The sequence below is a fragment of the Pinus tabuliformis genome, chromosome 4_1, assembly GCF_031772625.1.
Source record: "Pinus tabuliformis cultivar Carrire ecotype Pingquan chromosome 4_1, CPIR1, whole genome shotgun sequence".
Classification (NCBI taxonomy): Eukaryota; Viridiplantae; Streptophyta; class Pinopsida; order Pinales; family Pinaceae; genus Pinus; species Pinus tabuliformis.
The window spans coordinates 43262686-43287593 of NC_142303.1; the positions used below are offsets into that span (position 1 = coordinate 43262686).

The 24908-nt window shown below is 41.1% G+C and overlaps 1 protein-coding gene across 1 annotated transcript in view; it reads left to right on the plus strand.

The window, feature by feature from the left end:
• The window catches only part of LOC149174084 (casein kinase 1-like protein 2), a 150761-nt gene extending 126291 nt beyond the window's left edge, over positions 1-24470 (plus strand). The window contains exon 5 of the mRNA XM_089420736.1: positions 23917-24470. Coding sequence (XP_089276862.1) covers positions 23917-24222 — 306 coding nt within the window. The 3' untranslated portion in view covers positions 24223-24470. The remainder of the gene's footprint in view (positions 1-23916) is intronic.
• Positions 24471-24908: the final 438 nt, after the last annotated feature.

Below are 24908 nucleotides of genomic sequence, written 5' to 3' on the forward strand. Positions count from 1 at the left end.
AGCCTCACAGGAGAACACATCAATCCTGCTACACAGGAGAGCAAATCATCCTGTTCCACAAGAGAGCGAATCATCCTGTCCCACAAGAGAGCGAATCATCTTGTTCTAGTGCGCACCACCAGGGGAGGGTGAGTCACCCTGTGGTCGTATGTTGCTCTAGTAAGAACCGCAAGCCCCCCAGAGCTCTAGAGCTCAATGTATGCAACATGCAGGACCCTTTTACAAAGGTCTCTCGACGACTCCAGGTCGTTCGGGAAAATCACAAATTTGATCTTTCCCCAGGGATCTGACCTGTACATGATCTCAATGTGATGGAGCCTCCTTGCTCATCGACTTACCATATCCCAGATATGGCAATATTTGATGTCTATCTGTTGGAGCAATCATTGAATACGGGATTCCTCAACAATCAAATCCCACCTCTGGTTGTCACAGAGAATCACAGTGGTATTCATCATGTGTACTCATTGAAGAGTTTCCACAACCAGGCAACTTCATAAGAGGTCATACTCGTAGTTATGTATCCAGTCTCGACGGTACTTATAACAACCGATTTTTGCTTCCTGCTCATTCATGATATCAAAGCAGAATCCAAAGCGAACCAGCACTGGGAAGTGCTCTAGTGATCCTCCACAATGCTTGCCTAGTCAACATTCAAATAATCATGCAATTTTCATATTTCCGGCAGTGTATCTCAATCCATGAGAGATTGTGCCCCGAAGATATCTCAGAGGATTCTTGACAGCAATCCAGTGAGGCTCAACCAAATATGAGCTCACCATGCTAATTGCAAAACATATATCCGGACGAAAGTTCACCAAGAACATCAACGTAAATGAGTTTATGAAACTCAGAGGCATTTTCCAAATCTGGCCCGACATCACTGCCATATAGCTTTTGGAAAGTTAATATCCTTGAGGTAGTCATAGGCTTGTAGTTTATCATTCCACATACGGAATCCAACTCCCTCTGTCTCCTACAAATGAGAGGGTCTGCACCTGTCAGACATAGGTGCCGGTATGAGAGGTCTATCATCCACAACCTTCGAGTAATGGTTTCGATCGATTTCACTCCTAGTGAATCTCAGCTTCATCATACAGCTATCAATCCTCTCATACTACGCCCGGGGTGTTCTGCTTCAAGCCATAGAGGGCTTTCTTCCACCTGTGTACATGAGATTCCTGTTCATGAATCTCAAGGAACAACCTGTGGACCTGCTACATGAGGGGGAATGGTCCCCTTGTAAGATTTTCCTTCGGTACATCTCAGACATGTACCTTCATGCTCTTTTTGAATTCAGGCATCTCTGTCACCATCTGACTCACAGACCTCCGGTGTTGTGTCAATGGACATGGTCCCCAGTGGACTTCCTACAACTTGATACAACCTTGAACTCAAAAACATCTTCGAAAATTCAATTTTCAAACACGTACCTTTCCATTGACGAATGCCACCATAAAACCTTTGACTTCCATTCCCTTTTCAGGATAGGTGGCATCGGCTCCAAGTGTAATCCCACGATTGTTTCCATCTCTACCAAATTAGAGAGTGCACCCTTCTATCCAATGAAGTGCCTTGAAGCACTACAATCAATATGCCAGATTCCCAAAGAATCTGAAGGAGAGGGCCAATACAAGATAACACTTCTCTATCTTATTAGAAACAATATTTGATTCTTCTTACCTGGGGTTCTTTGCTTCCTTGAAGAGTCGGCCATGTCTTAGATGACCCGCATCTCTGTCATTCGGACACTTCTTCGCATAAGGGCCAAACTCATTACCAAGACATCTGCCTTTCCTTCCACCCTTAGATCCGAACTTCCCAATGAAGTGATCTTTAGGTAGGCCATCAGAAGTTCCGCTGCACCATTCTGATAATATGATCTGCTTCAACTTCACCCTATGTGAATTATGAGGAACCCATTGATCCTTCCGTCTTGTCCCAACTGTCTTTGGTGATTGCTCTTTCACTCTTGCTTGGGCATTGTCTTCACCTCACCTCTGATACCATGTTAAGTTTTGGCATGTTCTATGCTAGAGCAATTTATTTAATTTCTTTTCCATATTAGCAATCACATCAGCATAAAGTAAACTGCAGATAGAACATAAATATAAATTGCAGAAGACAAGCCAAGACAAGAGGACACAAGATGTGGTGCAAGCCAGGGACAAACCCCACAATGTGTGGGGAAACCCTTGATCAATTCTTCTTTTATGTTCTTCAAAATTTAGCAGAGAAAGAGAGAGAGAGAGAGATAATACATTTACAACAGAAGTCAACACTTTGACTTATCTAGATCTGAGCATAGATCATCTCCTATAACGATGAGATTAGTTGAAGACATTTTGCTTCAATTGATTCTCCAAGATGACTCTTTCACCTATCATCGTGCTGCATCTAGTCCTCTTGCTGCACCACTGCATACTGCACCATGTTGCACTAACATGATAATTATCATGCTGCCCATGTCTATGATCTCATCATGCTGCCCTTCATGTTCATGATCTTATAATGCTGCCCATACTAATATGCATCATCATCATGCTGTTGTCTTCACTGATGTGTATTATCATTTTTCTGCTGTTCTTACAAATGTGTATTATCATTATGCTGATGCCTCTACTCCATGTATCATTGTGCTACCCATGCACATGATTTCATAGTGCTGCCCATCATGCTACTACCTTTGCCTTCTCGTTGCTTCATCATGCTGTAATAATTTGCTTTTGTTGATATCAGCCTTAGCTGCTTGCTATGGCTTGTAGCCTAGAAAAGCAGCTAGGCTATAGAATCCTCCACGCAATCCAATTATTTGCTGCGTATAGGGTTTGCTTTGTTAATGGTCTCCTCCATAGCGTATTGGTATTCCTTTTGACAGCGATAGGTTACCATAAGGGCCAGATCTCTTTGGCTGTAGCTAGACATTATTATAGCAGCTAGATCCTGGGACCTATGTATAAATGTTTCCACAACTGCGTATAAAGTTTCCATCCATGAGTGCGTCTTGTTGCGTATAAAGATTCATTGGTAACGCTGCATTTGACTGCGTCTTTTCCATAGCAGTTTCTGTTGCTTTATTAATCCGAGAGGTATGCCCAAAATGAGATAGAAACTTTGCTTTATCATTTAAATATTCAGATCATAGCTATGTGCTGAACCCTAGATTTGTTTCATCGAAATGCGGATATTCTTGACTTTTGACTGCGTATAAATATTTCTAAGCACAACGTATTCATGAACAGTGTCCAAATGTCTTCATGCGCTGTGTTGGATTAAGTCTTCACAACTGCGTGGAGTGTCTTCATAACCAGCGTATATATGTCCAACGTACATAGAGTCTTCATAACCAACGTACTAAGCACTGCGGTATGGGTTTTCATGCTGTTCATAGCTGCGTATGTATCCCTTGAATGTTATGCGTATATCTTCATAGCATTTAGGGCATTTACGTGACTGTGCGTATATTGTGATACTGTCATGATAGCGAACACACACACACACACACACACACATATATATATATTCTTCATTGTTGTACATATAGATGACAGCGTATAAGTGCCTACGGAACAACGTCAAGATTTTACTACGGCTCTCCCAACGGAGCAGATATGTTGACTGTCTTGTGTAATGACTGTCTCCATGCGTATGACTTGTCTCCATGCTTAGCGTAGGATAAGGGCATCATCTTGCAGCTAGGGCTCCTTCTAGGCCAGCGTATTCTTTTGGTTCTCTCCTTCTCCAAAAACCCAAGACGTGGAGAGGAGATCACCTCAAGAATACATGTCCCAAATGACTTCAAGTCCTCACCAATTTATACTAAAACGTGGATGATGAATAGACACATCTATTGGGCTTCTTGAGCCTACGTAAGAGCTGGTCGGCTTGATAATAATTACATAATCAAAATAAATTCATATCTCCATAAATACTTATCGGAATTGGATGATCTTTGGATCAATCCTACACCTCTCGACGAGAGGGATACAATAAAAATATCAACTGCCATAAATACGCTGACCCACATGGAGTTTGGCCCTAGTTGCCACTTTAACAATATATGCCAAGAAGGAAGCCACCCCACTAAGTGAAATGTGGTCTCTATGCAAGACAGAGGAAACAAGACTTAAAGCAAAGGAAGCTGTGGGATCAAAGGAGCAAGCATTTGCTACAATGGCCAAGAGAATGGGAAAATTTGGCAAATTTGGTCCACAAAGAACAAACAATAAAGATATGTCCAAAATCCAATGCTATGAATGCCAAGAATATGGACACTACGAAAGGGATTGTCCTAAACTTAAGAAGGACAACAACAACAAGAGAAATAGGGAAGAGGCTCATATGGCTCAAGAAATAAAAGAAGAAGACAAGAAGCAAAAGAAGGAAGATCCTCTGGATCTCTACTATGACTAAGTCTACTTCTTTACTTAAAGTCTTCTTTCAAAGTTTTGAGTAGTATAGGAGCATGTAGGAATAGAATAAAATTGCATGGCTAGAAACATCTTCTAGAATCTAGAAGCATGATGTACATAGAGTTCGAAATACTTATGTAAAAGGAGCATTTTTAAATATAACTAAATGCTAGGTTAGAAATATCTTCTAGAATATAGGAGCATGGTAGATATCAATGTTGTAAAAATCGCGATCGGGATTAAATCGGCGCGGGGAACAAATCGGGAAAAATCGGAAAAATCGGGAAAAAATCGGAAAAAATTGAGAAAAAATCGTTTGGTACAAAAATATTCATTTTTTTTTCAATTTTTTTAATATCTAAACCATCTACAACATAAAATAAATACATTGACACATAAATATGATAAAAAAACTAATATATAAGATGTTTAATATCATTTCTAACGCGAAAATCACACATAACATTGAATCATGTCCTGAATAGTAAGTCCTGACTCCTGAGTCCCAACTCAGCCTCAAAATATCAACAAAAAATATGATAATGTATCTCATCATGTCATAATTTCATATACAATAAAATGAAAGTCTAATCCTATTGATTTCCTCTGCCCCTCTTGCGAGAAAATGCCACAACTTTCCCTTTCGCTCTAGATGTAGATGTTGGTGCCTATGCTGGTGGAGATGGCAGTGGAGTCTGATGTGCTCTAGAAGCTGAAGAACTAGAAGTAGGAGCTATAGGAGGTAGACCACGTCCTCTACTGGTGGCAGGGGTAGCCCGAGCAGGTGGTGTCGCTTGGAAACATTATAATCTCCCAATCCTGAAATCCTGAAAAACTGATAAGTCTGCTGGATTTTAAATGAAATCTAAAATTCTACTTTCTCCATATGAAATCCAATGAGGTTGGAACCACTCTCAAACATCCTGAGTCATTTCATGGTAATGTTAAAAATTTAAGTAAAAGGATGAAAATGAAGATTAAGGAGAATGTCACTTTTACTTTAAGAATTTAACATTACCATGAATAGCATATCCATACTAGGGCCTAGACTTGATCATTAAGTTGCCCCACTCAAAAATTATTTGTTTATTTTAAAAAAAATTGCATGAAAAAACCGAAAAAAACGTTATAAAACTATGATGTCGCTACCCCCAACGATTTTTTAAGTTTTTATCGTGGTTTTTTCGTTTTTATCGTGATTTTATGAAAAAATCGCGATTTTTTTTTCAGTAAAAATCGGCAAAAAAAAATACCAGCGATTTTTTCGTATAAAAATCGCGATTTGATCGACAGAAGGAAAAAATCGCGATTTTCACAACACTAGATATAGCTCAAGATATTCATGTAGAAAGAGCATACCTAGAATAGGACCTCATCCACAATGAAAGAAAATTGATCATGATTGAGAATCTTAGGAGACCTCCATCATCAAAAGGAAAGAAACATTTGCAGGGTAAGGGTCTTTAAGATCCTATGATGGAATCTTCAAAAGAAGATTCATAAACAAAAGAAGATGTCTCATTGGGAATCCCATTCATGGGATTCAAGAAAAGGATGATATGAAGGCAAGCTAAGATGAAGCAAGAAGGGCCACACCAAGGACAACCAAATGAAGCTAAGATGATCAAAGGAGAATCAAGATGAGGTATGTATGCATCAAAGTTTAGTCATGTTATTATATGTATATTATTGAGTCATGGGAATAGTTCTATAGCATGGTCAAGTAGGAAATAATCTCTTTCACCAATCACATTCTCGAAGGCATGTACTACAATGCAATAAAGGTCAACTAAAGAAAATACTCACATAAGGAGTATAAGATTGCTGACCAAGAAGCTAGTGAAGAAGAAATGTTGACTAGCACTAGAAGCAAGCAATGAGGAAGTGCTCTCACAAGGAGTAGGAGGTGGTTGACCTATCTATCCAAGAAGAAGCAAATGAAGAAATAGATCAAGCATGTGAAGAACACCATGATCACAAAGAATCACTATCTGACAAAGATCCATTGAAGACATCTCCCGAAAGAAGGCAGGACAACTCTAACTAAGGAAGAAAAAGATCAAATGACTGTTGAGACCTGTGAAGGCCTTGGAGATATGAAAGGTGCAGATAACTGATTCTACTCTACGAAGATGTCATGATGAAGAAGCCATCCAACAAATATACCATTTAATGTTGAAGCAATATAAAGATGAAGTCATGAAGGGCTACTAGATCAAAGCATGGGAACAAGCATGTACAAAGAAGCATCCGTGTGAAGAGTAGTTCGAAGCATAGACAAGATGACAAGGAATAACCAGATGACAAGAGAACCTGATATGTGACAAGAAGGCCACTTTCCATGAAGGATGCAATGACATGACAAAGAAGGAAGGAAAGTGATCAATGGATGGTGCCCTACCAATAATAAGTTTGAATAAAGACTTCATGACATCGAAGGAAGGAAGGAGATCAAGCAATTGGAGGATCCACAAAGAAGAAGTTGCTGATACAAGTCCCTAGCTAAGAGGGAGTTATAACAAGTTCCCAATTACAAAGGAACTTGGACAAGTACCTTGTTAGAGGATATTTGGGCATGTCTTCCTCAATTGGGAGAAAGTGATAGACACAACATTCTTGTCTTCACTTGGGAAGAAAGAATGGTTGGATTGGGTATTCATCTAGCATCTCATACTCTTTGATGATGTGTAGGGCATCTAAGACAAGAGTAGGCAAGAGGACCAATATTCTTTGAGGGATGGGAACCCAAGATAAGAATAGTCCTAGAAGGTCATACTCAGTGAACACTCAGGTGGGTATGTACCTCGAGAGACAATGACTAAGGTGCCTATAAGTCATTGGTCTCGCCAACATTGTGCTCTAATCTATTGAGAGATAGAGCTGTCAATCAAGGCCTCGTTGTGGAAACAATGTTGGTTACTATGATGCTATAACAGATGGATTGCCAATTTGGTTTCTTTTATGTGAATTCTTCAAGATTGAGAAATAGCCAAACACCTTGTAATGATTTATGAATACCTCCCTAGTTAAGAGGGAGTGTCGAAGGAAGTGTAACTAGGTTCGGTTTTCATAAATATATCTTTGATATTTGTATTTATTCAAGAAAAGAGAAATTATTTTTATGATATTTGTCAATGAGTTTCTTGCTCATTGAATTAGGTCAAGCACATGTTTAAGTGCTTCTAGGAAGTTAAGTGCTTCTAAGAAGTCAAGAGTCAATGTATTTATGTAAGACCCTATGAGGGCATGTTACACTATGTATAAAATGGTATAAAGGTCAAAGGAATACCTCCAAGCAAAGTCCAAGTCCTCTCCATGCAACAACGTCCTCCAAATGAAGCAAAACAATGAAATAAATTCATGTCGGCCTAAAGATAGCATGTTGGCCTAAATATATCATGTCGGCCTTCTAGTCAGGCTAAAAGGAGGGACAATCCTCTATATATAGAGGTTGTCCACTCCACTATAACGTCAAGCAACTCTCATATGAAATCAGAAAAGTATACAAGCCGAGAAGAAGTGACAAAAGGACAAGTTTAAGGGTCTCCTAGTGCAGCGAAGGAAGGAGAAGAAAAAGTGAAGTTCTGGGACTGTTTCTAGTGCAAGAAACAGTGACACGTTGAAGTAAAAGAGGACATTTTGCGGGTATAACAACAGTAATATCACAGTTCAGAATTTTTTAGTGTTTGGGCTAAATATTAGGCTTATAAGGCCTCCCAAGTCAAGTGAATAAGTCCCTCTCTCTAGCAAAGGCAAAAAGGATCCTAACTCTCCAGGGGTACCTTCCATACGTGGGAAAAGTAGGGCTGCTATTCAGTCACATCAATTTTGCAGACCTACCTCAAGAAGAACCTCATTGGATCAAGAGAAGGGTGTCTCATTAAGTGAAGAACATCTTGAAGGTGTAAAAATTTCTCATTTCCCACCCCGGTTTTCAGTTTCACCTTATTTCTCCAAAATAGTTAAATGCCCTTTCCCATATCCATACATTGAACAATTGGAAAATAAATTTTGCTGAAAACACAAATTCTGAAAAATTACAGAACGCTGGAAAATGCAGAAATATAAAAATCAGCACATACAAACAACTATTTAACACATTTAAACACAGTGATTTTTGGTCAAGGTGACCTTGGAAAAACCCCCTACAACTCTTGGGGAAAACCAGTTTGAGAGCTCTTTCTTATTTATGGAAAATGCTTTTTATAGTGAGAAATATTCAACAAAAATCAGCAAGTAAACTTTTACAACTTATCTCGTTTTCCGTGCTTCACAGCCAACTGGAAAAACTTGCAAACAGCAAAATATGAATAGCAATAAATGTTGTACGTCCTCGATTTCTGTGCCGAAAACCATTGTATGGCCTCCTTGAAAATCTGCTGTACGACCTCCTTGAAAATCTGCTGTACGACCTCCTTGAAAATCATGCCAGCAAACTCAGATTTCTGCTCCTTGATGTCTGTGCAAATAGCTGTACGACCTCCTTGAAAATCGTGCCCAAAAATCTGCCTTTCACTCTATGTTAACTCAGCTGTACGGACTTGCTGGAATGATGCCTTGGAATGTGTGCCAAGCTGCTGCCTCATTCTCCTCCTTGTCCAGAAATCTCCCTTGCTCTTGCTCTCCTCCTCTCAATCTGCTTATGAAAGAATGAATGACCTTTTCCTCCTTTAATCTAACCCTAAGTGACTTTTGGGTGATCCCTAAATCCAATGGCTGAAATAGATTGAGATCTAGGGCTGGGATTAAATGCTCATTTAAATCTCACTTTCTATTTTTTAAGTCACCCCACTTTAATAAAGACCCACTTAGTCATTTATTTCCAAAGTCACTTTTCCTTTCTAATTTTACATTGACTTTATTAAAGTCACTTTAAAATTTGACTTTAGTAACTTTATCACTTAAGGTCACTTTTAAACTAGATTTGACTTTATAAAAAATTATAAAGTCACTTTAGGAGAAAAATTAAATTCTTTTGGACACTTTTTCCTAGGCCAAAGATCAAACCCTTAGGGAACCACCTGTCCTCCGGTACCAAATTTCAACACTCCCTCTTACCGAGGAAGGTGTTCCTTACCACACCCATATTGTCTCTGAAGTAGTCATGCTTGCCCCGTGGTAAGGCTTTGGTAAGAATATTTGCAACCTGCTCATCAGTGGGAATATACTCAAGCTTCACAACGCCCTTCTGAACACAGTCTTTGATGAAATGATATTTGATCTCGATATGCTTTGACCTGTCATGAAATACTGGATTCTCCGTGAATTTAATGCAACTCTGATTATCACAGTAAATCACTGAAGGTCTCAACGGCTGACCAAATAAGCCAAACAACATCTTGCGAAGCCAGATGGCTTCACAACTAGCTAGACTGGCTGCCATATACTCTGCTTCCACTGAACTCAATGCTACTGAATGCTGCTTCTGGAACCATGACACTACTGCCGAACCCAACCCAAAACAGCACCCTAAAGTGCTCTTCCTATTAGAAGCACAACCTACGCAATCAGAATCAGTGTAACCTGCCAATCTCACTCCATCCCCCTGCCTGTAGTCGAGACCATAATCCACTGTCCCCTGCAAGTACCGCAAAATGTGTTTTGCAGCCACCCAGTGAGCCTTCCTAGGCTCACACATAAACTGACTCATCGTGTTGACTGCAAAACAAATATCTGGTCTAGTGTTGACCAAATACATTAAGGAACCAGTGAGCTGCCTGTACAATGTGGGATCCACCAACTCGGAATCCGAAGCATGAAGCTTCTTCCAGTTGGTGATCATCGGTGTCGATATGGGTTTACAATCCTCCATGTGGAATCTGCCAAGGATGTCCACAATATACTTCCCATGCCCTAGGAAGAAATGCCCCTCCTCCTGCCACACCTCCAAACCCAAAAAGCAATGCATCAAGCCGATGTCCTTCATTTCAAACTCGCCGCAAGATCTCTCTTGCAGTGCTCTATGAGTCTCTCTGCACCTGTAATGACGAAGTCATCCACATACAACACCAGAATGAGAGGCTCCTCACCAATCACAATAAAGTAAAGGTTCGGATTTGCCTCACTCTTTGTGAAACCCATCCCCTACAAGTATGTATCTATCCTGGAGTACCAAGCTCTGGGAGCTTGCTTCAAGCTATAAAGGGCCTTCATCAGTCTGCACACATGGGACTCCTTCCCATGCACCTCAAAGCCCTGTGGCTGCTCAATGTACACCTCCTCCTGTATGAAGCCATTAAGAAATGCAGTCTTCACATCCATCTGGTGGATCTTCCAACCCATCTCTACTGCTATCGATATAATGGAGCGGATCGAAGTATATCGAGCCATAGGAGCGAAGGTCTCCTCATAATCAACTCCCTCTACCTGGGAGAACCCTCTAGCCACAAACCTCGCTTTGAATTTCTCAATGCTGCCATCTGCAGCATGCTTTACCTTGTAAAGCCATCTGGAAGTAACCACGGATTTGCCCTTAGGCCTTGACACTACCTCCCAAACATCATTCTTCATGATAGAAGAATACTCCTCCTGCATGGCCTCTCTCCAGACCTGCTGGCTAGCTGCCTACTTATAGCTAGAAGGATCAGAGTCAAGGATGTTGGTAGCCATTGCCATATAGCTACAAAACCTCTCAAGTGGTCTACTCTCTCTGACCGGCCTCTTAGGCTCAGCAACAGATGTGGCATCTCTCAAGGTGTCCTGAAGCCACTTGGGCTTCCTCTTCCCTGAGCGCACTTCTCCCATTGGAGAATGAAACTTCTCCTCATCATCATCAGGAGCGTGAACTCCTGACTGTTTGACTGCTGTCCTCCTGCCTGCACCTGAACCTATAGAAGCTGAGGTACCGTGTAAACTGTCCATCAGTGGACTCCCTAGTGAACTGCTCTGTGAACTGCTTTGCATGCTGCTCGGAGCACCACCCCTCTGGCTCGGTGAGCCACTGCTCACTGACGAACTTGACATCCTTATAGATGTACCTCCGGATCCTCCTGATCCCTGCCCACTGGATCCCTGCGACTGACTCAACTGCTGCTGAGGGTCTGGCTGATCCAGATACTCTAACTCCCGTGACCTCCTAAAGGCCCTGTCCTCCTCGAACTTCACATCCCGCCTGACAACAACTTTCCTTTGTGCAGGAATGTAAATTCGAAAGGCCTTTGAGGTCTCACTGTAGCCCACAAAGATACCCTTCTCTGCGGTGGGCTCTAGTTTGGTCCTCTTCTCCTTGGGTATGTAGGAGTATGTAATGTACCCAAAGATACGAAGATGACCAATATCAGGGTTCTTCTCAGAAAAAGCCTCCTCCAGAATCATGTGCCCCAAGGCATGATGCGGACTCCTATTCTGCAAATAAACAGCTGTGTTGCAGGCCTCTGCCCACAAGAACAATGGCAACCCCTGATCATGTAACTTGGGTTTGGCAAACCCTACAATGGATCTGTTCTTCCTCTCCGCAACCCCGTTCTGTTGGGGGTTGTAAGGAACAGTGAACTCCCTCCTAATGACTGCCTCCGCACAATAGTCAACAAACTCTCCAGGGGTGTACTCTCCTCCATTGTTCGACCTCAGGGACTTGATCTTCCGACCTGTCTGTGTCTCCACAAGAGCTCTAAACTCCTGAAACCACTTGAAGACCTCACTTTTTGTCTTCAAGAAATAAATCTAGGTCCTCCTAGAGTGATCATCAATGAATAAAACATATTACTCATATCCACTCAAGGAAACATGAGACATCCGACCGCTCAAATTGGAATGAATCAAATCAAGTATCCGAGTCGCTCTGTTGTCACTGGTGGGAAAAGGGGATTTGGTAAACTTGCCCATCGCACATCCTCTGCAAGTATCAAAGTAATCAGTACTGAAATCTGGCACACCTATAGTGATCTCCCGCAAGGTTCTCAAGGCTCCATGATACATATGTCCCATCCTGCAGTGCCAAATCTCACACAGCTCAGAATTGCTAGCTCTGCTGTCGGTACTAATGCCAAAAGGGATTGGAATGCAAACTTGTACACCTTTGCATGGCGTACACCTATCACTCTAGCTGAATCAGCGGGAGTGCCCCTGGGATACATCAACACCTGTCCTCCTCTGAACAGTACCTCATATCCTCTGTCCTCCAAAGCTGAGACGGATATGAGGTTCTTCCTCATCCTTGGCACATAAAGAACATCTGACACCTTCAAGGGAGGTTTGGACTCCCTCTGAAATTTCAGTGTCCCCACCCCGACTGCTCTAACAACTCTGTCATCGCCGAGTACTACCTCTATATCAGTGCCACTTTCTGAAAACTCTGAGAAGTACTCACGAACTCCTGTCATGTGACGTGAAGCCCCATTGTGCACATACCAGATACCCGAAGATGCTCCGCTAATCGAGAGAAAAGCATGCTCCCTCTGAACCTGTGTGGCAGGTGATCTTGCACTAGAGGACACATACACAGTGAACCCAAACTCCCGGTCAAAACGAACTGCAAAGTCCTTAACCTCTGCTGAAGCTGCCATGCTCTGGTTCTTCCCCTTCTTCTTCTTCTTCTCCGGACACACAACTGCATAGTGTCCAATGTTTTGACAATTCTAACACTTCACCTTGGAATAGTCCTTCTGTGTATTACCCTGTTTACCTTTACCTTTGCCTTTGCCCCTACCATTGCTTGTGGAAGCCTGCTTCTTCCTTTTTCCTTTCTTGCCTCCTGCCGACAGTGCTACATCCTCATCCTGCTCAACTGGCTTGGCTGCCCCGAGCTGACCTTTCCTGATCTCTGTCTGAATGCAATCATCCCAAAACCTCTCCCATGTGGGAAGGGTCTCACGTGCACAAACCCCATCAGCAAAGTTCATCCATGAACGGGGGAGGCCATTCACTGCAATCCGCACCAACTGAGTGGGTGGAATGTCCTCTCCAACTGCTGCCAACTCATCTCTCACATTAGTAATCTTTGTGAGATATCCAGCTGCACTATCATTACCCATCTTAATAGTCTTCAACTTCTCCTTCAGGACCATTTTCCGGTTCTCATTGGTACTCTGGTAGAGATTGGACAATGCTGCCCACATCTCATGGGCATTGCTCTTTCCTCTCACATGAGGATTGCAATGGTCTTTGACTCCGTCTAGAATCAGTCTCTAACCCTTGTTGTTCTTTTTATTATACTCAGCCAACTGAGTAGCATCAGTGGGCACAACAACAGACTTCTGTGTGGTATGCACCATGATGTCCCAGACTTCTGTCTCAAAGATACTCTGCATTCTCTCTTTTCAAACGCTGTAATTTGTATGCCCATCTAGTGTATCCTCCACCCTCAATTCCAATGACATCCTGCTGTCCTAAAACTGAAAAATAGCACTGCTATAGTAAAGATAAAACTGCTGTTTGTGAAAAATCAGCGTGCTAGAATTTTCTGAGTGAAAAATCAGCAGACTGTAATTTTCCTCCTTGCTGTCTCAAACTGCATTTCAGCACTCAAGCTCTGATACTATGTAAACATTTCTTATTTCCCACCCCGGTTTTCAGTTTCACCTTATTTCTCCAAAATAGTTAAATGCCCTTTCCCATATCCATACATTTTACAATTGGAAAATAAATTTTGCTGAAAACACAAATTCTGGGAAAATTACAGAATGCTGGAAAATGCAGAAATATAAAAATCAGCACATACAAACAGCCATTTAACACATTTAAACACAATGATTTTTTATTAAGGTGACCCTGGAAAAACCCCCTACAACTCTTGGGGAAAACCAGTTCGAGAGCTCTTTCTGATTTCTAGTAATGCTTTTTACAATGAGAAATATTCAGCAAAAATCAATAAGTAAACTTTTACAACTTATCTCATTTTCCGTGCCTCAGCCAACTGGAAAAACTTGCAAACAACAAAATCTGAACAGCAATAAATGCTGTACGTCCTCCTCGATTTCTGTGCCAATTTTCAGCTTCAAAGTCTGCTGTACGACCTGCCTAGAAAATCGTGCAAGCTACCAGAAATTCTGCTGTACGATTTCCTCGATTTTTGTGCTGAAAACTGCTTTATGGCCTCCTTGAAAATCTGCTGTACGACCTCCTTGAAAATCGTGCCAGCAAATTTAGATTTCTGCTCCTCGATTTCTATGCAAATTGCTGTACAACCTCCTTAAAAATCGTGCCCAAAAATCTGCCTTTCACTGTATGCTAACTCAGCTGTACGGACTTGCTGGAACGCTGCCTTGAAATGTGTGCCAAGCTGCCGCTTCTTTCTCCTCCCTGTCCAGAAATCTTCCTTGCTCTCTTGCTCTCCTTCTCCCAATCTGCTCATGAAAGAATGAATGACCTTTTTCTCCTTTAATCTAACCCTAAGTGACTTTTGGGTGATCCCTAAATCCAATGGCTGAAATAGATTGAGATCTAGCGTTGAGTTTAAATTCTGTTGAAATTTGGTACCGGAGGAGAGGTGGTTCCTTAAGGCTTTGATCTTTGGTCTAGGGAAAAGTGTTCAAAAGAATTTAATTTTTCTCCTAAAGTAACTTTATAATTTTTATAAAGTTAAATCTAATTTAAAAGTGACTTTAAGTGATAAAGTTACTAAGTTTAATTTTAAAGTGACTTTTATAAAGTCAATGAAAAATTAGAAAGGAAAAGTGACTTTGGAAATAAATGACTAAGTGGGTCTTTATTAAAGTGGGGTGAATTAAAAAATAGAAAGTGAGATTTAAATGAGCATTTAATCTCAGCCATTGATCTAAATCTATTTCACCCATTGGATTTAGGGATCACCCAAAAGTCACTTAGGGTTGGATTAAGGGAGGAAAAGGAAGAAAAGATCATTCATTCTTTCATGAGCAAATTGGGAGAAGGAGAGCAAGAGAGCAAGGGAGATTTCTGGACAGGAAGGAGAAGGAGGCAGCAGCTTGGCACACATACCAAGGCAACACTTCAGCAAATCTGTACAGCTGAAAGAACAAGCAGAAAAAGGCAGATTTTTGCTGAGCAAACAGAGAAAAACTGATTTTTGGGCACGAATTTCGAGGAGGCGATTTTCTGCACGGAAACCGAGGTCTGTCCGTACAGTCTGTACATCCGTACGGTCCGTACAGCTCGTACAACAAGTTTCTAGATTGTCTGTTAGGCTGAAAAACAGATAAGTTTGCTTGCTGAAAAAAAATTTGTTTTGGTGAAATTTTTGCTGAAAATTTTCTCACTGTAAAAGGCATTTTTCCAGAAATAAAGAAGAGCTCTCAAATTGGTTTTCCCCAAGAGTTGTAGTGGGTTTTTCCAGGGTCATATTGACCAAAAATCTCAGTGTCTAAATGTGATTTAATGGCTGTTTATTACTGCTGATTTTTATTTCTGCAATTTTCAGCATTCTGTAAAATTTCTAGAATTTGTGTTTTCAGCAAATTTATTTTTTCCAGCTTGTTGAATGTACGTTTATGGGAAAGGGCATTTAACTACATGGGAGAAATAAGGTGAAACTGAAAACCGGGGTGGGAAAACAAAAATTTCTACATGGTATCAGAGCTTGAGTGCTGAAGGGCAGTTTGGGACATCAAAAAGAAAAATTACAGTTGCAGATTTTTCACTCAGAAAATTCCAGCAAGCTGATTTTTTCATAAACAACAGTTTAACCTTTACTACAACAGTGCTATTTTTCAGTGTTAGGACAACAGGATGTCATTGAGATTGAGGGTGGAGGATAGGTTGGATGGGCATACAAATTACAGCGTTTGGAAGGAGAGAATGCAGAGTATCTTTGAGGAGGCAGAAGTCTGGGATGTCATGGTGCATACCACACAGAACCCTGTTGTTGTGCCTACTAATGCTACTCAGTTGACAGCTTATAACAAAAAGAACAACAAGAGTAAGAGGCTGATTCTAGACGGAATCAAAGACCATTGCATTCCTCATGTGAGAGGAAAGAGCAATGCCCTTGAGATGTGGACATCATTGTCCAATCTCTACCAGAGTACCAATGAGAACCGGAAAATGGTTCTGAAGGAGAAACTGAGAAACATTAAGATGGATAATGATAGTGCCGCTGGATATCTCACAAAGATTACTAATGTGAGAGATGAGTTGGCAGTGATTGGAGAGGCCATTCCACCCATTGAGTTGGTGCGGATTGCAGTGAATAGTCTCCCCCGTTCATGGTTGAACTTTGCTGATGGAGTTTGTGCACGTGAGACCCTTCCCACATGGGAGAGGTTTTGGGATGATTGCATTCAGACAGAGATCATGAAAGGTCAGGTTGGGGCAGCCAAGCCAGTTGAGCAGGATGAGGATGTAGCACTGGTGGCACGAGGCAAGAAAGGCAAAGGGAAGATGCAGGCTTCCACAAGCAGTGGTGGGGGCAAAGGTAAAGGTAAATAGGGTAACACACAGAAGGACTATTCCAAGGTGAAGTGTTGGAATTGTCAAAAGATGGGACACTATGCAGTTGTGTGTCCGGAGAAGAAGAAGAAGAAGGGGAAGAACCAGGCTATGGTAGCTTCAGCAGAGATTGAGGACTTTGCAGATCGTTTTGACCGGGAGTGTGCGTTCACTATGTGTGAGTCCTCTAGTGCAGGATCACCTGCCACACAGGTTCAGAGGGAGCATGCTTTTTCCTCGATTAGCGGAGCATCTTTCGGTATCTGGTATGTGGACAGTGGGGCTTCACGTCATATGACAGGAGTTCGTGAGTACTTCTCAGAGCTTTCAGAGAGTGGCACTGATATAGAGGTAGTACTTGGTGATGACAGAGTTGTTAGAGTAGTCGGGGTGGGGACACTGACATTTCAGAGGGAGTCCAAACCTCCCTTGAAGGTGTCAGATGTTCTTTATGTGGCAAGGATGAGGAAGAACCTCATATCCGTCTCAGCGTTGGAGGACAGAGGATATGAGGTACTGTTCAGGGGAGGACAGGGGTTGATGTATCCCAGGGGCACTCCAGCTGATTCAGCTAGAGTGATAGGTGTACGCCATGCAAAGGTGTACAAGTTTGCATTCCAGCTCCTTTTGGCATTGAGCAGTAGTACTGACAGCAGAGATAGCAGTTCTGAGCTGTGTGAGATTTGGAACCGCAGGATGGGACATATGTATCATGGAGCCTTGAGGACATTGCGGGAGATCACTACAGGTGTGCCAGGTTTCAGTACTGATCACTTTGATACTTGCAGAGGTTGTGCGATGGGCAAGTTTGCCAAATCCCCTTTTCCCACCAGTGATAGCAGAGCGACTGGGATACTTGATTTGATTCATTCTGATGTGAGCGGTCAGATGTCTCATGTTTCCTTGAGTGGATATGAGTACTATGTTTTATTCATTGATGATCACTCCAGGAGGACCTGGATTTATTTCTTGAAGACCAAGAGTGAGGTCTTCAAGCGGTTTCAGGAGTTCAGAGTTTTTGTGGAGACACAGACAGGTCGGAAGATCAAGTCCCTGAGGTCGGACAATGGAGGAAAGTACACCCTTGGAGAGTTTGTTGATTATTGTGCGGAGGCAGGCATTAGGAGGGAGTTCACTGTTTCTTACAACCCCCAGCAGAACAGGGTTGCGGAGAGGAAGAACAGATCTATCATAGGGGCTGCCAAAGCCATGTTACATGATCAAGGGTTGCCATTGTTCTTGTGCACAGAGGCCTGCAACACAGCTGTTTACTTGCAGAACAGGGGTCCGCATCGTGCCTTGGGGCACGACTCCGGAGGAGGCTTTCTCTGGGAAGAAGCCTGATATTGGTCATCTTCATATCTTTGGATGTATTACATACTCCTATATACCCAAGGAGAAGAGGACCAAACTAGAGCTCACCGCAGAGAAGGGTATCTTTGTGGGCTACAGTGAGACCTCAAAGGCCTTTCGGATTTACATTCTTGCACAGAGGAGAGTTGTTGTCAGACGGGATGTGAAGTTCGAGGAAGACAGAGCCTTTAGGAGGTCATGGGAGTTAGAGTATCTGGATCAGCCAGACCCTTAGCAGCAGTTGAGTCAGTCGCAGGGATCCAGTGGGCAGGGATCAGGAGGATCCGAAGGTACATCTATGGGAATGTCAGGTCCGTCAGTGAGCAGTGGCTCGCCGAGCCAGAGGGGTGGTGCTCCAGGTAGCATGTAGAGCACTTCACAGAGCAGTTCACTAGGGAGTCCACTGATGGACAGTTCACACGGTACCTCAACTTCTACAGGTTCAGGTGCAGGTAGGAGGACAGCAGACAGATAGTCAGGAGTTCAGGCTACTGATGGTGATGAGGAGGAGGAGTTTCATTCTCCTATGGGAGAAGCATGCTCAGGGAAGAGAAGGCCCAAGTGGCTTCAGGACACCTTGAGAGATGCCACATCTGTTGCTGAGCCGAAGAGGCCGGTCAGAGAGAGTAGACCACCTGAGAAGTTTTGTAGCTATATGGCGATGGTTACCAGCATCCTTGACTCTGAGCCTTCTAGCGATAAGGAGGCAGCTAGCCAGCAGGTCTGGAGAGAGGCCATGCAGGAGGAGTATTCTTCTATCATGAAGAATGATGTTTGGGAGGTGGTGCCGAGGCTTGAGGGCAAATCCGTGGTTACTTCGAGATGGCTTTACAAGGTAAAGCATGTTGCGGATGGCAGCATTGAGAAATTCAAAGCGAGATTTGTGGCTAGAGGGTTCTCCCAGGTAGAGGGAGTTGATTATGAGGAGACTTTCGCTCTCGTGGCTCGATATACTTGGATTCGCTCCATTATATCGATAGCAGCAGAGATTGGTTGGAAGATCCACCAGATGGATGTGAAGACTGCATTTCTCAATGGCTTCATACAGGAGGAGGTGTACATTGAGCAGCCACAGGGCTTTGTGGTGCATGGGAAGGAGTCCCATGTGTGCAGACTGAAGAAGGCCCTTTATGGCCTGAAGCAAGCTCCCAGAGCTTGGTACTCCAGGATAGATAGATACTTGCAGGGGATGGGTTTCACAAAGAGTGAGGCAGATCCGAACCTTTACTTTATTGTGATAGGTGAAGAGCCTCTCATTCTGGTGCTGTATGTGGATGACTTGGTCATTATAGGTGCAGAGAGACTCATAAAGCACTGCAAGAGAGATCTTGCGACGGAGTTTGAGATGAAGGACATCGGCTTGATGCATTACTTTTTGGGTTTGGAGGTGTGGCAAGAGGAGGGGCATTTCTTCCTGGGGCAGGGGAAGTATATTGTGGACATCCTTAGCAGATTCCACATGGAGGATTGTAGACCTATGTCGACACTGATGATCACCAACTGGAAGAAGCTTCATGCTTCGGATTCCAAGTTAGTGGATCTCACATTGTACAGGCAGCTGAATGGTTCCTTGATGTATTTGTTCAACACTAGACTAGATATCTGTTTTGCAGTTAACACGATGAGTCAGTTTATGTGTGAGCCTAGGAAGGTTCACTGGGTGGCTGCAAAACAAATTTTGCGGTACTTGCAGGGGACAGTGGATTATGGTCTGGACTACAGGCAGGGGAATGGAGTGAGATTGGCAGGATACACTGATTCTGATTGGGCAGGTTGTGCTTTTGATAGGAAGAGCACTTCAGGGTGCTGTTTTGGGTTGGGTTCAGCAGTAGTGTCATGGTTCAGTTGGAAGCAGCAGTCAATAGCACTGAGTTCAGCGGAAGCAGAGTATATGGAAGCCAATCTAGCTAGTTGTGAGGCCATTTGGCTTCGCAAGATGTTGTTTGGCTTATTTGGTCAGCCGTTGAGACCTTCAGTGATTTACTATGATAATCAAAGTTGCATTAAACTCACAGAGAATCCAATATTTCGTGACAGGTCAAAGCATATCGGGATCAGATATCATTTCATCAGAGACTATGTTCAGAAGGGAGCTGTGAAGCTTGAGTATATTTCCACTGATGAGCAGGTTGCAGATATTCTTACCAAAGCCTTACCATGGGGCAAGCATGTCTACTTCAGAGACAAGATGGGTGTGGTGAGGAACACCTTCCTCGGTAAGAGGGAGTGTTGAAATTTGGTATCGGAGGACAGATGGTTCCTTAAGGCTTTGATCTTTGGCCTAGGGAAAAGTGTACAAAAGAATTTAATTTTTCTCCTAAAGTAACTTTATAATTTTTATAAAGTTAAATCTAATTTAAAAGTGACTTTAAGTGATAAAGTTACTAAGTCTAATTTTAAAGTGACTTTTATAAAGTCAATGAAAAATTAGAAAGGAAAAGTGACTTTGGAAATAAATGACTAAGTGGGTCTTTATTAAAGTGGGGTGAATTAGAAAATAGAAAGTGAGATTTAAATGAGCATTTAATCTCAACCATTGATCTAAATCTATTTCAGCCATTGGATTTAGGGATCACCCAAAAGTCACTTAGGGTTGGATTAAGGGAGGAAAAGGAGGAAAAGATCATTCATTCTTTCATGAGCAGATTGAGAGAATGAGAGCAAGAGAGCAAGGGAGATTTCTGGACAAAAATGAGAAGGAGGCAACAGCTTGGCACACATACCAAGGCAGCACTCCAGCAAATCCGTACAGCTGAAAGAACAAGTAGAAAAAGGCAGATTTTTGCTGAGCAAACAGAGAAAAACTGATTCTTGGGCACGAATTTCGAGGAGGCAATTTCCTGTCCGTACAGTCCGTACGTCCGTACAATCCGTACATCTGTACGATCAGTACAGCTTGTACAACGAGTTTCCAAATTCTCTGTTAGGCTGAAAAACAGATAAGATTGCTTCCTGAAAAAAATTTGTTTTGGTGAAATTTTTGCTGAAAATTTTCTCACTGTAAAAGGCATTTTTCCAGAAATAAAAAAGAGTTCTCAAACTGGTTTTCTCCAAGAGTTGTAGGGGGTTTTCTCAGGGTCACATTGACCAAAAATCTCAGTGTTTAAATGTGATTTAATGGCTGTTTATTATTGCTGATTTTTATTTCTGCAATTTCCAACATTCTGTAAAAATTTCCAGAGTTTGTGTTTTCAGCGAATTTATTTTTTCCAGCTTGTTGAATGTATGGTTATGGGAAATGACATTTAATTACATGGGAGAAATAAGGTGAAATTGAAAATTGGGGTGGAAAAACAAAAATTTCTACACAATTGCAGAGGTATAGATTGTAGGACTATGGTAAAGGGACCAAAGAATTTCAGATAGACAAGAAGTGTAGTTTATGAAGACAGTTTGACTTGCGAAGCAGAAAAGAAGGAACTTGTGACTTGGTCTTGGAGAGGTTGTTATGTCAAGGGTCTAGGTCATGGTCTTGGTACTCGTCAATTGAAGTTTCTATAAGAAGAAGATTTTGTTTGAGTTTTCCTCTCAAGTCTGGAGAGTTTTGGCCTTGGATGATCGCCTATAATCTGTCTCGTCTCTTTATTGTTTATGCTTTGGTAGCTGTTTGATGAAGAAGAACACTATAATAATCTAAGAAAAGAAAAAATCCTAATTTAAAGAAGTAAAATGCATTCACAAACATTTATCATCATAGAGAAATCATCTAATCTTGATGCCCTAGATTTCTCAACAGTTCATATGACATTTTTTAATTAATCAATTTTATTAAAAAGACAAAAATGACATAACTACTTTGGAAATAAATTTCAACCTTTGATTTGTGTATACTACTACAAATATTTTAGAATATTTAGTGAACATTAAATCCCCATCATCCACCTAATAATTACTGATAATTGAATTAAAATTCTAAAAGCTCTATTCCAAAATAGACATGATATGCTTATCAACATATTTAATTTTTTTGTTGTAATGTAATTTTTATTACATTATTATATCACTGAATTATATATATTAAATTTTACTTAATAATATTTTTTGCATATTTTAACAATTATATGTGTGTGAGAGAAGTACTATTTAACCAGCCTAGATTTAAGATGGATCAAGTTGGTACTATTGCATTCCATAATGGATTTCCTCGAGCCTTTAAATAGGCTTCATCATAACAAATACCATGGGTTGTCAGTGTAATTATTACTTTTATTTTATTTTTATTTGACGAAGTCAATGTTTATATTTATATTACAACATCTCTTCTATACTGGGTTGTGAATCAAATTTAATTGTTGTCACTTTCAAGAAAATTTATAGTGGGTTGTGAATCAAATTTAATTGTTGCCACTTTCAAGAAAATTTAATTGTTGCCGCTTTCACTTGAGCCATGATACTTTATCTAAAACAACCTTAAAACAACATTGGATAGAGAAGAAAGAGCCCATATTATCTCTCAAATCTTGAATTACTTCAGTAACTTCTAATTTAAAATAAACCTTGAACGAAAGGGAAAATAATCAAGCACTAAGGAATTCAAGATTACAAGATTATGTTACTAATGATATAAGAAAATGAATCCAAGATATGTCCCAAATGCCTAATTAAAGTGGATTATGATTGTACCTTGATCCATTTTATTACCAATATTTTGTAACGTAATCCTGGGTGTATTACTTTTTAATTTTTTTTTGTTTAAAGACATCATAAATGGGTTAAGTTCTCTTTATGTAATAAATACCTATGATTTTCTCTGGATTAGCGCTTGCTAAAATATTCACCATAGATCTCTTTATCAATGCAACACAAAGCAGTTTTGATATCATTCTAATTTTAGAGTGGATACACAACATGATAGACGTATACACAACATGATAGACGTATGCATATGGAGAGTAATAAATACCTTTTACCACTTTTGTAGCAAATACAGCGAAGGCTGCCGAATGTCCACATGCCAGCTTGTAAATAGATCGAAATACATTACAATATTCGTAACAGCCTTAATAGTGACGGTGGTTTAACCACCGAGCACTGACATTTACCTATCGGTCACATGCCCAGTACGAATATTTAACTTAAAGTAGACAACATACTCAAACGCGTGTATACATAAACATAGTTTGCACATTATTCTAACGAGCATCATAGATGGACAATGGAGGATTGTCATTTCTGTTAGGCCATACACATTTACTTCCCTGTGCTGTAGACCGCAGCTGGAAGTAGATTTGAGAATGCAGGGCCTCAAAAATGGCAACTAGCTCTCTTTGTTTTCAAATGCTTTCTGAAGAAATAGCAATGCAGGCCACTCCAGCGAGCACTCACCTTAATGTTGCCAATATATTGGTTACATGCCATATTACTGGTTATTACTACCTATGTTACTGGATCCGTAGTTTGGGGCTGGATCCACGTTTCGGTTCTGGCTTCGCCAAGATCTGTGAAGGATCCCCCTGCGATGTGCGTTTATACATACATATTGTGCATGGACATTATTGTAACCAGCATCATACCCGCAGAATGGAGTTTTGTCATTTCTGATAGGACATGCACATTGTCCTTTCCCATGCTGTAGATTGGGGCTGAAAGTACAATTGAGAATACAATAGTTTTGGGTTAGTGTTGGGCCTCGGAAAATGGCAACTGCTGTCTCTGTTTTCAAATACTTTATAATGAAATGGCAATGCAGGCCATTCAAACTAAACGAAATTTACAAATTTGTTGATTTGTTTCTCTTTTCTGTCTTTATTGACTAAGGAGTGTCAAAATTGTAGTTAATAACAAGTCATTTTGGAAATTTGACTTGCAGGCAGGCAAAGGACTTAGAGATTCACAGCACATACGGTTATCCAGTGCTGGACACGATAGCAAAACAAGGCAAACTGTGGTTTCAAGCAGCAGACAAGCAGTAGTTGAGACTGATAGATCTCCGTCTCCTGCCAATAACTTTGGTTCAGTTGCATTATGGAACACTGGAGCTCAGCGAAGTTGTCCGATAAACTCTGGAGATTCCAAACACTCAGTTTCTGGTAGTAATCTGCCCAGTTCTAGGAATTATGAAGCTGTAGTAAAGGGCATTGAATCAATTTCCTTTGATATGGACAGGAGGCAGTAGGGTGTGGTGTCTATGGCAGGTTTTGGAAACTACTATTCATGTTTAAGCATTTGCAATCCAGGAGCCTGTATTTAAATTTTAGAGGCCCTACACACGTATTTAAATGATGGTTTGTACTAAAGCATTTGCTGTTTAGGAGGCAGGAGTTTATTGGCCCTGTGATAAATAGAATATTATGAGGTGAATCTCGTTTTCGTCCGGAAGATAGCTTGCCATTTAGTGGTTTAATCACAATTACGTGGGATAGGGGGTCAGGCTTTGATTGTAGAAGCCACAGACTTCAGAGTAGACACCAAAGTGCACACTTCATTTGAAGGGTGGGCATTTTCCAACCTGTTTCAGTGCTCACAGTTAAATGTTGTAAATTGTTGATGTACAATATTGAAAATAGGCAAGTGCTTTAAGCTATGCTTTTGCCTTTTGATTAATTAATCTCATTGAGGTTTGTTAAATATCTTCAAGTCTTCCTTTTAGACACTGAAAATCATTTTTCATATCCTTCGGCAGGTGCCTTAAGCTCTATGGCTTTGCCTTTTGATCAACTATATCATGGAAGTTTGGTAAATATTTTCATGCCTTTCTTTAGACACTGAAAGTCATTATTCATATTTAAGCTGTTATCCAAAATTGAAGCTTTTGCATCAGGTTACAGGATATTTAACTTTGCCTCTTCTCTGATTTTAGTA